The sequence below is a fragment of the Python bivittatus genome, unplaced genomic scaffold (assembly GCF_059951505.1).
Source record: "Python bivittatus isolate LINGU-HERP-01145 unplaced genomic scaffold, Pbiv_v1 ctg000410_np1212, whole genome shotgun sequence".
NCBI classification, from domain to species: Eukaryota; Metazoa; Chordata; class Lepidosauria; order Squamata; family Pythonidae; genus Python; species Python bivittatus.
In genome coordinates, this window is record NW_028277067.1 from 5,547,762 (window position 1) to 5,562,316 (window position 14,555).

At 39.7% G+C, this 14,555-nt stretch overlaps 1 protein-coding gene across 1 annotated transcript; it reads left to right on the top strand.

The window, feature by feature from the left end:
• The first annotated feature begins 590 nt into the window (after positions 1-590).
• On the top strand, positions 591-11,481 carry CSF3 (colony stimulating factor 3). The gene is made up of 5 exons (XM_025166748.2): positions 591-672; positions 1,533-1,693; positions 5,524-5,631; positions 7,696-7,842; positions 9,183-11,481. The coding sequence occupies exons 1-5, from the start codon at positions 657-659 to the stop codon at positions 9,339-9,341; spliced, it is 591 nt and encodes a 196-aa protein (XP_025022516.1). The 5' UTR covers positions 591-656; the 3' UTR covers positions 9,342-11,481.
• Positions 11,482-14,555: the final 3,074 nt, after the last annotated feature.

Genomic DNA, 14,555 nt, shown 5'->3' on the forward strand with positions numbered 1-14,555 from the left:
TGAGAAATAAAAAGCCTCTAGAAGGTTGGGAAAACATATGATCTCTTAGTTATAATCTCTTTTTAAATTAAATCATGAGAGAGAATTTAAAAAAGAATTAGAATAGCCTTTTATTACTGCCTTCCTGTTCCATCAAATAATAATTTATTTTCAGATTTGAAGCTTAGACTTATGACTGGGCTTTTAAAAAAAGCCTGTAGTAACTCTAATAAAGTTTTAAAAGAAGATCACAGAAGATTGTATCAAAACTGGAACCAGCTGCATATTCTCTAAGGCTTCAATTAAATAGCCCCAGAATTACCTGTGAAAACATTTCACACGTGGGAAAATGGAAAAAGGCTCCTGTCTCATCTCCCCATCACCCTGACCCCTTTGACCTGATCAAGGATGTTAAATGGATTTTGACCTTACCGTAATTAGTGCATAAACGAAAAAATGTGAGAGTCATAGCCTAACACCAACCCCCTCAATTAGCCTCCACTGCCCCTCCTTTCACCGTCCGGAGGAAGTTCCCGAATCGTCCTCCCTATAAATACCCCCCATGGGTAACAGATTCATTCACAGCAACCCAGGCACCCGCTCGCCACAGGTCTCCCGCACAGCAAGGGCGTCGTTTTCGAGGAAGAGGGCGGGACCAAAGATTTTCCCGCAGGAGGATGAGTTCAACACGGAGTAAGTAGCGCTCGGGGCAGGTCTTTCGTCGTCGCCGCGGCCGGGCGAGGCCCGAGACGAGCGGGTGAGCTTCCGCGTGGTGGCGCCCGGCTCGGGAAGGGCGCCTTTTCGGCGTCCTCCAGGGCGAGGGCTGCCCTGGAGGACTTGCCCGCCGCCCTTCGGGAGTCTCGACTACCTTTGCGGTGGGGGAGAAAAGGAGGGTGAGTCTCAGCTTAGCTTCCCGGCCGCTCGCCCTTGGCGCTGACTGCGGGAATGTTTAACAGGCTTTGGGGTGGCCCAGATCGGCGAGCCGCTTTTTCCGGACTGGGTTGTGGGCTAATAGAACTGGAGCCGGTTAATGCCGGCCCTTGTCCGCTTAAGCGGGAAGGAAAGGAAACGCTGGTCTTTGCTTCGAAGTTCTCCCAAGAGTTCAGAGAAAGAGACGCTTCCCCGTGTTTCCTCCGAACGAACTGGGCGACTGAGTTTCAAAAAGCCCGCCGTCGCTCTTGCGGGGACTCGCGCTGGGCGAAGCCAAAGGGGGGGAATCAATAGCACTGCTCCGTGATGGAGAGACGCCCCTGACTTCGAAGGGTTGGGTAACGAAAGCGCGGAGTTGGACTCCGAACTGAGTCTCCCCGAGCTTGTCGCACGGGTTAGGGTAGTCTAATTCCGACGGACTCGGTTTTCTACCCACTCGCGTTCAGCTACTTCATAATTTATTCCTGGCTCGAGCTATGAGGAGTTGAGCGACATCCTTTCAGGTTGAAGCCATGCAGCTCCAGCTAGTTATTTCAGTGGTACTCAGGCGGTTCATAGGTGGTCTGTTTTATTTTTTTAACGATCACTCTGTCCTTACCTCTGTATCTTTTTTATCTTCCCAGGTGTTCTTCTTCTTGTCAGTATTGCACTGTGTTGGTTAACGTGCCTAGCTGCACCCCAGGCAGAATTTTCTGGAGACCCTGGTTTGCAACAGTTTGTTCGGAAAAATAAGCAATTTATCACCGGGATAAAGGCTGATATTGTTGCACTGAATGGGCTTGTGGTGAGTATATTTGTCAACCTCGTTTCTCAGGTTGTTTGAAAGGATTCTTGGATAAGTTGTGCACATTTAAGAATTTGCTTTTGAGTCAATCATGCGCTGGATTGCTGTGTGTACAAGTTCTTCCCACTGGTGAATACAAGAAGTGAAATCTATAGATTCCTTTAAGGTAGTTTGATGAAACAGTCTGCTAGCTACATTGTCCAAATCCTTCATTGTGAGGATGCAAATGAAGTAAATATATAGCTGCAGGCTTGGTAGTTCTAATTTTTCTTTTTAATATTAAGTTTTAACTAGATTTTCTAATCTGGAGTGTTGCATTTGGGACTACATTTTGTAGATTTCCTAGCCAATTTGGTTATTGGCCAGGATAGCTCAGGAATTCAAACATTTGAGTTGTAATGTAGTTAGATGAAATCCTATTTTTAAGTTAACCTGAAATTCATAAAATATACCTGTTATGTTGAAATGATACAGCAGTGTTTCAGAATAATGGAAAATGAATAGTAGAAGAGAAAAAAATCATCGGGTTAAAACAATTGAAGTGATAAACTTAGTCTTCCAATTTTCTTCCAGTGTTTGGTGAACCTCCACTGGAACGTTATTTCTTATAGAGTTACAAAACTAAAAAGACCCTTTAAATCACTACTTGCATAATTTTAAATAAGGGGAGATTTGGGGAAGAATTTAAGTAACATAAAAGACTCATGAGAAGGTAACTCTTCAGATACTATGGCTTTAAATCTAACACTTTTGATAGTGTGCACTTAGATGTACTGTTTAACAACTGACAGTATCTCCTGTAGCTGTTTTTCTTAGGCTCCTGAGCAACGGAATTGAAGTAGTAAACAGCAGTAGACCAATTAGGATATCTGATTATAACTGTGACTGTGCTATAGTAGAGAGTTTGCTGATAGAAGATCCTATCCTTGACTGGTGGAAGATGCTTCATGTTATAAAACCACATGGGCCTCCAATGAAAGCGTTGAATTTGGTCGATGACCTACCCACCACCCTGAACCCTTGTGTTAGTAGGGGAGGGGGAAAACAGTGGTGCTGCATGTGTTGTTGAATTTCAATTCCTAGCAGCTTGTGATAAAGGAAAACCAGGAGTTGAAGTTCAACATCTGCAAAGCTACAAGTTGCCCATCCCTGTCTAGGGGGAATGCAGTCACATCCCCCCTCCCCAAAAATGCTTTCCTAGACAGTGAAATGATCTGCTAAAATTGCCTTCTGCAACATGAAGCCCTCCAGATGTGTTGGTTGCAGAGTTGGGAAAGCTGTGTTAATAGAATTATGGCCTTGGTGGGACTGAGATTCAGATTATTGGTCATTTTCTTGTCCATTACTAATTCAGCATTTTATGCCTCAACTGGATTACATAGAAAAGGGATGAAATAAAAGCCATCATAAGTATAATGATGGCACTTTAGCTAATGTTTTCTAGATGCTAGAAAACAGTAGTATAAAAAATTAACAATCTTATAATACAAGACCAAAGTTGTCACACTTGTGGCGTAGAATCCAATTTTTCAGGGAAAAAATGCAACAAGATGCAGCTGAGGAAGTGGATTCTAGTTTGTGAATGCTCTACATTTTGGTCTGTTATGATTTATCATAAACAAAAAGCCCTTGGGCTGGATCCTGATTAATCATACTTAGAGAAGGTCTACCGAGGACTTCATTTTGACAAATCATAGTCAAATTTCTAATCTAAATACAACCATACTTGTATTCAATCCTTTGTTTTGGAAACACAATTACCCTTCTGGATACCATTAGCACAGGGAGGACTAAAAAAAGAAACTGAGCCCCATCACAAAAACTACAGTGTTAAGCAGTAGTTATCCTGATCATTTTCTGGAATGTTTCAGCTGGGTGGGAGTGGAAATACTAGCAAGCAAATAACCAGTTCAACATCCTATCCAAAAGGATGCCATCATAGAAGTCTAAGAGACTGACTCTTGGTATTCAAAACATTTTTTTTGTTTGTTTGCTTTAAAGAAAAAAAATCCCTGAAGTTTAATCTTAAAAGGATAAATGTCAGTCAACCAATGTTGAACTGAAATGTAATCTGTAAATCACAGATTATCTTTTGGGGTTGTGATTGTATCTGGAATGTTGGGAGTAAGCTGTGAGTATTCCTAAAAAGGCTGTCATGGCAGCTGGAGCTGGTCATGAATATCTCACTTTTTTTCCTAGCTTTCCAGGAGGCTATACCATTAAGAGGGCACATTGCCAATCATGGTCCCAGGCAGCAGCCACCTACCATTTTTGTTTTCTAAATGTCCATAGGGCTTAAGCTTGGTGGTAACAGAAAACTTAGAGGGCATGAAGGAAGTTATTTGGCAGTACCTTGATGCCTGCAGGTGCCAAGATGTCTTCTCCTGCAATAGTGACATAATTGGGGAAACAGTTACAGCCTAAAATCACCAGAGCAATATACATAAACACGGAATTCCCACTGGGCTGAAATTTTAAGATAAAATAGTTGAGACATCATTCTGATGTGGATTCCTTTTCTAGTACTTCCCATAAATTACAGTTTATCCTTCCAAAGAATCTTAATCTCATACAGAATTTCCTAGCACTGTGAACAGGGCCCAGCCCCTACTTAAATTACCCAGATGCTTCGGTCTCATACTTCCTGAATATATGTAAGATTGTGCCAACTTAGAATGTCAAAACTCAAAGGAGAAAATCGTTTGGAAACAAACCAGCAAAGTTTTGGCATTCCCAGTGCTTTCCTCTTTGGGTGTGGGGAAGGAATACTTTGATTGGATCTGTCAAACAAATATGAAATACATCGCAATTAAGGCTTACTAAACACACAGAAAATCTAAGGGAGTGGAATTCACTGCTTGACACCTTTGCAACTCTTTAAATAGAATAAAAGTCTTTTAGTCTGGTTTATATAGATAGTTGTTAATGTGAGTAGGGTTAGGATTTAGGATTCTTATAGTAAAAGCTAAATTTTATCTTCAGTGTAAATTGCATCAATTTGTACTCAGTTTTAATGGGTTGAATCCTGATTTCATCTTACTGTACTTCAGGTAGACTCAATGAAATCAGGATTTTTTTGGCCATTTCTCCAGTGACATCTGGTGTCTTCATAGCATCATACAGATATTGCTGAAGTGATATAAAGTTGTTCTCATTACTAGTGTGTTGGTCCAGCAATGGTTGGATGACTCCAAAAGATGCTGTAAGTTGTTAGTGAAGAAATTACCTCAGTCGCAGCTAACTTTAGGAGAATTTGACCGCTCTTTATATCTTAATCACTGGAAGTCATATCCAACAGTCCTCACTGTCTTCTGAGATATCTATAGGCATTCCTCAAGCACCTTAAAGCATCCTGCTTAAAGCTTTAGAAACTTGGTGAGATATTTTGAATGGTGAGTCTCAAACATTTGCTGTCTCTGAATGCAGCATCATTCTGCCTTTTTCAATATTTCTATTTGCATATCTGTCCTATCTGTCCTATCTATAAAACCCTTTATAGTCAGATAAGTGAGTTAATATGCATTTTTTTAATATGAAGTACATTGTTCCAGTGCAGACATTAAATCTGAAGAGGGAATGGGTCCTGCAAACTTAAAATACAGAAGCTAACCTGCTTGCTTAGTTGCTTCTAGGATTGGGGATGAAGGATGGGTACCTTGCTCAGCTTCTCTGTGCTTCGGTGGATTTTGAAATTGTTAAAAATAGGGGTGGGGGAAAGGATTTTGTAGAGTACTGCTGGGGAGCAAGGATATGAAAGCACTCATACATAGTTGCTCCCTTTTGGAACTACAGAAACACCTCTTCAGACTCTCTTCATTTTTTTTCTCCAGCGTAAAGCATTTGGCCTTGGCAGTGACACAGAACTGATGCTGATACAGAAAATCCTGGGAGTTGAGGAAGCTGATGTCTCCCATTGCCGGCAGGACCCCTGTGACATGGTTAGTAGCAACACCCATCTAATTATGGCCTGCAAGTATGTTCCCCTCAACGCAGGAAGTACTAGGGCAGCAGCAGGCAATTTTGTAAGGAATCGTGGGAATATTTGGAGTTTTGAGAGCATCTGTGGGTGTTCTCACAAATTGGCTACCTATGTGCTGTTCGTAAAATGGCTACTAAGACTAAGCATGAGTAGCCTTCCTTATAAGCAAGCTGGTAAGGATGTTTCTTATCCCTTCTAGGTTCTCAGGGTCCTTTTTACCCAGATTGGCTTTATCTTTTTTTCTAGCTGGTGACTGTTCTCTCAGACAAAACACCGGGCTCTAGTCACCGACCATTTTTAATTTCCTAAAAAAAAATGCTTTTGGGGTATATTTGGTTCCCAGAGGCATTCTTGTAAGTAAAGATAATGCTAAAAGCTGGCACTTGCTTTACCACAGGCCTCCTTCCCATTTTTTTTTCCTTTTTGCTGAAGGAAAATAAATACCTTTAAAAGAAAATGAGGTGAAACAGGGGGTCTGGGCTGGTGCCCAGGGGGATCTCTTCCTGTTTTAATGTTAACAGTTGACAGGGTAACCCTGCGATGTGTAGAAAGACTCTTGGAAGTTGTATTATCCACAATCGGATATTATGTAAGCACTGCAGGCAGACCTAAGCAGAAATAAAGCAGTACAGGTTTTAAGCCAGCAACTGCACTCACCCCTACAAATCACCCACCCACCTAGCAGCTCTTCTTTGTGAGCGTGCTACATAAACTCTCTTGTTGACTCTATTCTTTCAGGTTTTTTTCATATCCACCATATCAAGAATGTGCACCCTGTCTTGTAGGTCCATGTAATACCAGCTCACCACCTAAATCACTATCTTGATTTCACTGGGGATGAAATAGTTGCATGTATTGTCAGTGCCCACTGTTTCCTCTATTACTAATCATCTTAAACATAACCAACCTTTTTAATGGCATTCCCACCCCCAAACGTGCAATATTTCACAATCTTCCTATAAATTGTTCCTCTTCCTTCAAGGAAGTGCACTCAACTTCTTGACGAGTGCTTAATTTAGATTTGGCCATTAGTTCTTCTGGTGTCAAATTCAACTTTGAAATCTTTGTTATTCCTTAACAAGGTGTGGTGGCATTGAATATGTAACATGAACCCTAACCAGTAATGAAAGCCCATTGTGCACGTATTCTAATTTTACTTTGCATCTGCCTTGGTCAGATCCTAGTTCTAAAATGTGTTCTGAGCTTGAGTCTAATTTAAAAAAAAACAAAAGACCTTAGTTTCAGAATGTGTGTTTGACATGTCCCTCCAATATGATAATCTTGGGATACCCAATATCTTCAGAGAAGAACATTACAAAATAGGTAAATATCACTGATAACAGCATTAAGAAAAAATTCCCCTGTCTGTTTTTCCAGCAAATATTTCTTAAGAGTCTATAGACTCAACTGTGGGTGCATGGAAATCTGGAGCAACCATATAGATAGGTTATCTACATCTATTTTATTGTTTAATAATTAAAATGTATGGTTATTCAGAAACATATTTTTCTGCTTTTATGACTTTATTCATTTTTCCACCCTTAATCTATCAATTCCTAGTATCTCCCTGGCCGGTCATTGGTTAAAATGGTAGGGAAATGGAGTCATTCTTTATTTTTCTGTTTATTCTTCATTGCTTAATTTATACCAGCAGAAATCATTTTATTCATATTTATCCAAATTAGGCCAATTCTAACATTTCATCCTGGGTAGTGTCACTGTTTCCTTACTTCTAATCTCAATTGCAGTGTACACTGCTTTCTACTGTTGCATAGCAGAATCAGGTTTGTTTTCACAGTATGCGTGCATTTTCTTGTGGAAATAACTTTATTCTTAATTTCAATAATCCCGTCCACTTTTTGGAGAATGGAGCCTGACTTGCTTCTCCAAAGCTTCTGTGTTCCTCAACACAGTGGAAGTTGTACAGCACCACTGTAATCAAATAACAATTTTACTGAAATTGGAGTAAGAAAGGAATGCATAATAACTTTTCTCCCTTCCCCATTATATCTGTTTCATGCAGGAAGGATGCTTCAATCAGATACTGGCAGGCCTCCAAACCTACTCTGGCTATCTCTCACACGTTAGCCAAATCCTAACAACTTACACTGACCGAGTAGTTAATGTTCAACTGGATGTTTCTAACTTGTCTTCCAACATTCAACGGCAGGTGAGAAGTTGCATAAATACTCTTAGGTTGAGAAAGGAACAGAGCCAGGTAGTGAGGAGAAACCACCCAGCTCTATGGGAGTGACAAAATGAGTGTGTGAATATGCTATAATTTAGCAGATCACCTATCTGGACCTTAACAATTCTCTCTTGGTGGATGTTGATGAACTAGGAAGACGAGACTCCAAACATTGCAAATATGAAGGTTGGGCAGTACTTTAGATTCAGTTTCCAAAGGATACTTTTGAGCACATGGAGCAGGAATGTAGCACCTGTTGCAACACTTCAAAGGCTTTATCTTTTTCTGGGATCACACAGCTGTGAAAGGTAGCCCCATGTTCCTGGGAAAGCCTGTGGCTCATCCCTGCTATTGAAAATGGGTTATTTTCATGTTCTAGAGCACTTCTTGAATATCATATCCAAAGTGCTCTACGGCCCTGGTAGTTGCAAGATGCACGATACTCCATCATCACAGAGAAGCCATACCTCTATGGCTTGGTGGGTGCTTTTGAAGGGGATCTGAGAAGCAGACTACTGCTTCAGCACCTCAGTTATCCTGCAGAAACAGCACTTTTGGCCATGATTTTTAATTAGTGGCCCCACTTCACCTTCAACAATAATAGCAATGGAGGTTATTTCTGAACAACTGCATATCCAGTCTTGTGAAAGGAAGGGGGCTTCTGCTTTGCCTTGGTCATATTGTAAGCATAAATGTCCAAATAATACCTTAAGTCATTTCTCTTTGTATTGTGCATAATCCTAGTGCCTAGTTTTTGCACACCTTTCTACTGTATCTTATACAGTATGGGCATTTTTCCTATTCATGGATTAATCCTAACACACATGATCTGCAGCCTGTGAGCTGTGGGCCATGTAGAATTGTTGCTGCAACTATAGTAGGGCAGACAGCAGGGATATGTGCATGCATGAGGAAGTAAATGCATCTGTGTGGATTATTTTGCTTACATCGGCTCAAAATATATTTATGAGCATATGCCTTGACCTATTGCTGCTTATGGAGCAAAAATGTTTCTCTGCTTTTTTGGAGGCATTGGGACCATGCAACGTTATATCCCATTATCTCTTGCCATGGTGCACACAACCTACTTATTTAAAATAAGGTTACAGATGGAGGGGACTTGAGGACATGATGGTGCAACATTGGCTGCAATAGCATTGATCGAAAAGTAACATTCCAAGAATCACTTTATGTGAGATGGGCAGCTATATAAATACGATAAACAAACATGCAGGCCTGATTTGGATGCTGCTGGAGTTAATATGCAAGTGTCAATTATTAATGTGAGACTCCATCTTCCCCTAATCTTTTCTCCTCTTCAGATGGAAGAAAGCAGCCTGACCAGCGTTGTCTATCCTCAGGCAGAAAGTGTGCCTAAATTTGTGGAAGTTCAAAGAGAAATTGGAAGCTACCTGGTCCTCCGCAATCTTCAGAAATTTATGGACGAGATTTTCCGGGCCCTAAGGCACTGTGGTTCATGAGAGGAATCTATGGAGTATTCTCCCCAAAGACCTTGAAGCTGAGGTAGTTCTGTGTGCAAAAGGAAGCCCTAAGACTTGCTTTTACTGACAGGACTGTTTTGACTGGTAGTATTCCAGCTTCTCTGTCTTTGTGCTTAATTTATTTTAATTTTTATAAACTCTTTTTTACTGAAAGTAGCAGACAATAAAATCCAAATAAATTCAGCTCTAAGGGAAATAAAATATTAGCTGGATTTGTACAACATGCTAGATTAGACTAAAATGGGTCAGGTTGCTTGAGGTTCAGCATGTTGTGAAAACCCAGCCATTGTCTTGTACAGTATTGTGAACACTGCCATCCTGTTAAGTTGTAATATGTTTTAAAACTGACTGTTTTAAGGTTTTATAAATTAGCATTTACTTCAAATGAATATTGGTACAATATTGAGAGAAGAGCATCTTACATGTACATGAGAGTTTGGAGATGGGAAAATTTGCCTTCAGAATCTTTCAGAGGCTGATATTAGGAATCTCTCACCACTTGAGAGGCTACTACAGTTAAAAATTCAGTTGTTTACAGTTGATAGTGATTAAGATGTATGAAAAATGGAAAGATTTCTTTTCAAATATCTTAAATACTTTGTAAGGTAACAGCTTTGGGCAAGATTGTTCAGAAATGTACTCTTCCCGTGATGGCAAGTTCCCAATTCACTCATGCTGCTCCTCCTCTCTCTGATGAAATATCACGGTGGTCAGTTTTTAATAGGTTGTTAATGACTTTCTTTTAATTTATTAGCTTATTTAATATTTATAGTGTCAGTGTTGAATCCTGAATTTGGACTTGAGTACTATTTATTTAATATTTATACCAATACTGTCAGATTAACAGAAAACCGTTGTTTAGGTTTCAGCCTTTCTTGAGCGCATGGTTTGCAGTGCTATAGCCTTGTGTGGCATGTATGTTTGAGGTACATACAATGTTGAACTACTGTTTAATATTTAAACATAAGAGTACTAGCTGGTGGTAGCTAGACCAAACTATGAGATGAAATATAAGGGAAGTTTCCAATTCCTGTCTTTATTAATGTTTGGGGCATACAGTACAGTCTATGTCCTTACCATTTTTACAGATGGGAAATAGGCCACAGGCATGCGTAGCCTCTTCTTGGAAGAGGTTCTGTTCATAACTTCTACCATCCTCTATCCTTAGTCATGCTATCAGGCATAAGGTCGTTGTAGCATAAAACGTTGAGCAGCCCCCAGGCTGCTTAGCCCTGCTTCATGTACAGTAATTCTGGTCCAAAATAAATTTTTGACTGAAGTACAGTAGTAAATGGCACTCCCTCTGCCAATGTGCTAGACCAGTTCCTGCCATCGCTGAGCCACCTTTGTTGGCTCTGGCATCTTCTCTGTAAGGGCCTGGTGGTAGAGGCAGACAGACCAATTCTAACAAGGCCAAGAGGTTAAGATGATACAATTTCAAGCTTTAAAATTTAGAAGCATACAGTGTTAAGTTGCTGTGGAATCCTATGTAGCAGTGATTATTTAATAATTATGGATTTTATTTTGTTACATTGGAATTTAGTTATAATTTAAATGATTTGAACACAAAGTTAAAGAGCCATTCGAGTTGCACTCAGTTCCTAACTACTTGAATTCTATGTTTCTTTATTTAAATGCAGTCATTTGCCAAAACTGATGCTGATTTCTGTGGAATCCCATTGTATTTTGGGTTCAAAATGGTTTTACATTTTGGGAGAGAGTTATAGAAGATTTCAATCTGGGCTAATTGTGCTTCTGTTCAAAGTTCACACAGAACTCTTGTTCAATTTCTCCAGCTGCTAGTATCTACTCCAACAGAATGTATTTGAAATTATACTGCTTGAAAATTCTATAGTATGAGTATCTTGAATCTTGTTCAAAGTAGCAGTTTCATCAAAGCCTTTGACAACTTTTATTTTCTGAATGCTGTTTCATTGTGTTCAGTTGTGGCATAGCCATTACATGCATACAGTTCTATTTGAGGTCAAATGTCAGTATTCCTGTTGAATCTGTAAGTTTCTTTGAAGAGGCGAGAAATAAATTGTAAACGGTTACATTTAAGCTGTAGCTATTTGATCATGACACTAAATATAATTTTAAATTTTGATCTATTTTTAAATAAATTTCCTATTATAGCAATCTTTACATTGTTATTTTCATTTTTCTAAGCTTCTTTGAAAATGAATTTGATTTATGATGTGAGGAATACATAAAGCTACAATTGCAATTAAAAAAAAATAGGTGTCACATGCTGACCAGTATAGAAGACATCAGTGTTAATCAGCAGGTGACTAGCAAGTAGCAATTGAAGTAAGAGGACTGCTAGTTGCTTTTATGCTGGGACAGACTCTTCGTGGGGAAGCATCTTTGGGTCCCTTCCACATCACCACTTTCACCTCCCAATCCTTATATATTTCAAAGCTGACCACTGCTTACCCTCATTGCCACTAATCTCAAAGTACCAAGAGTATCTGGGAGTTGAAGTCCACCCGTCTTAAAGTTGCCAAGGTTGAGAAACCCTGGTGTAAGAGATGAATGGTGACTAATGTCCCCACATTAGGAACAAAGAAAAGCTTCCAACTACTCTCCTCTGGTCCAAGTTGTTCACACTATGCGTGGCATTCGGTGCTTGCTTTTTTTTTTTTTTTTTTTAAGCCTTTGCTGTGGGGATGTAGCTAGTCCTCTGGTCTAAGACAGCCAAGAAATTACTTTAACAGACACAGAGATAAACAGCATCTACATACTATTCAAGAGAGATAAAAGACCAGAAGATCGAGTCACCAGCAATCACCCAGATAAGCAAAGGTTACCACCAGGCGCACAATCAAGCAGTAAATGTATGCTAATCAAGGAACTACCAGAGGAGCAAAACAAAACCCCCACCAGCACTGGCAAGGCATGCCACAGTATATAAAGAGAGCAAACCCCAACCCATTTTAGCACTGAAGATGTTACCTAGCCAGCTAATGAAACATTTGCAAGAAAAGAACCAAGCTCAGAGAACCCCAAGGACTCCACAAATTACTTTCAGTGGCTAAACCTGTTCAGGGTGGGGGGAACAGCCCAAGAGCCAGGGTAAGGCCAGGATCCCCACCAATACAGGAATAGCCTACCCTAACGCTCCTTAGGGGTCCAGTGTTTTCACTGAGATCAGTTCCTAATGAATAAAGAATGGAAATAAATCAGCCACCAAACAAAAACAATGGTGTGAGACCACATGGACCCTGAGCTGGTCCTGGAGTAGTACAAGCCCCAAGGATGGAGGTACTCCCAGTATAAGTGGAATTCTTCAAAATACAAATACATGCATATGTTCCATTCTAATTTAAACAATCTTTTACTGAAGTACATTGAAAAAAAATCTCATATCTCTACTGAAAACCACGAAACAAGCTTCTATCATTTGCCAACCAGCAGATTGTGAGATTATAATCTATCATATCTGGATCGCATATTGGAGAAGGCGGCCCAAACACTTTCTCCAGCCAATATAGTTTAAAAGCTGTTCCAATTGTGCAGTATCCTGGCACCAAATTTATGAAAAACTTACCTGCCAATGCAGTAGGGATTAAACAGGATTAAAGGGCCTTCTATATCCAACACAGAAGAATAAAAGCTGGCTATCAGGAAGAAAAAAGGAATGAAAAAAGTAGAAGTTGAGAAAATAAGAGATTCTGGTGAAATCGAATTTTATTAGTTTTAAGGGCACGCTTGTCTAAAACTTATCAGGAGTAGTACTAAACATTTAAATGTATAGCAAGTTGATTCTTACACGATTAGTCATGTGGCCAGAGCTTATGTTATTTTGGAGCTAAGGCAGAAGTGAAAGGCAAGGGTGGATTCAAATGGGCATTGTATCCTGTCAGGATGATGACTATCTCACATGCAGAGAAGACATGACCCAACTTGTCCATTTGAGTCTACTGTCCCTTAAAAATGGGTTGACTCTTGTTATGACAGAGCTTCCTAGCAATCAGTTTCCATATGCTCCTGAGCACAGTGCAATTCAAAGTTGTGGTACTACTGTGTTTTTTTTTTCTTTTGGGGGGGGAAGGAGTTGCTTAGGAAGAATATGATGTGCTATTATATAAGCTGAAAAAAAATCAAACTAGATAGTTGTATATCATACTAACTCTAAAGTTGGCTAGATAAGGATCTTTTACACTTTTATTAGAAAATGGCAAAGCAGCAAGGGGAAATGGAAGGAAGTCCTACTTTGTTACAAGAGATTGATGGGCACATTGGGATTTTTAAAAAAAAATTACATGAAATGCACAGGAATGGAATGTTGATAAGCAAAAGTTTGGAGTAAAACAAAAACAAAAAAATCACATTAGCAGCTGAAGTATTTAAGCACCCCAAACTAATGGCCTTTCTAGGAGCTCTTGCTTCTCCCACAGATATGTAGTGCATGAATGGAAATGGTGGAATATAGGATCTACCTCAAACACCTCCACACACTTAATTGTCAAAGTACAAAGGACAAGAATTTTATTAAAGACACACAAGGCAATCTGAAGGTCCTTATGAACTAACTGGAGCCAAAAATGATTGATACTTTTGAAATTAATAAAGCATCTCATGGATCAAGAGAAGGAATAGAAATTGAGATGATCTCTGTTGCCTTTGCCTTTTCATTATTTTTAATAATTTAATAGTCTTTTCATAAACAAAATATAATCTTCATGCTAGTTCATGCTCAATAAACATTTTGTTAATGACAGCCAAAGTTCAGTTTATAAAAAGGGCCCACCTCCAGTCCTGGATTTGGGCCACCCTTGGAAAGCCACTCTATCAAATTTGGTATAACTGCATTAGACAAGTCCATGAACCATATAACCATGAAGAAGAAATCCTGCACAAATTCCATGAATGGCACAAAATTTACTCAGCCCCTGCTCATGCTGGCAAGATTTGGATAAACATACATACAGCAAATCAGGCCTGCTTTTAAGAAGTGGGAAGGTAAAGGATGTGTCTACCACTTTCAGATACGGACATGTTTACGGCCACATGTCCCTATGAAGAAAGAGGTTAAGAATAATTTCCCCCCCCAGTGGAGTGGATGATGATAGCAAGTTATGCTAAAGCAGGACTAGGTGGGACCCCCTTTTTATAGCCTTTCCCCACAGCCTTTTCTGAGCGTAGTTGCTGTAGACTGGTCAGTTTCCCACCATTCTGAGATTAGAAATA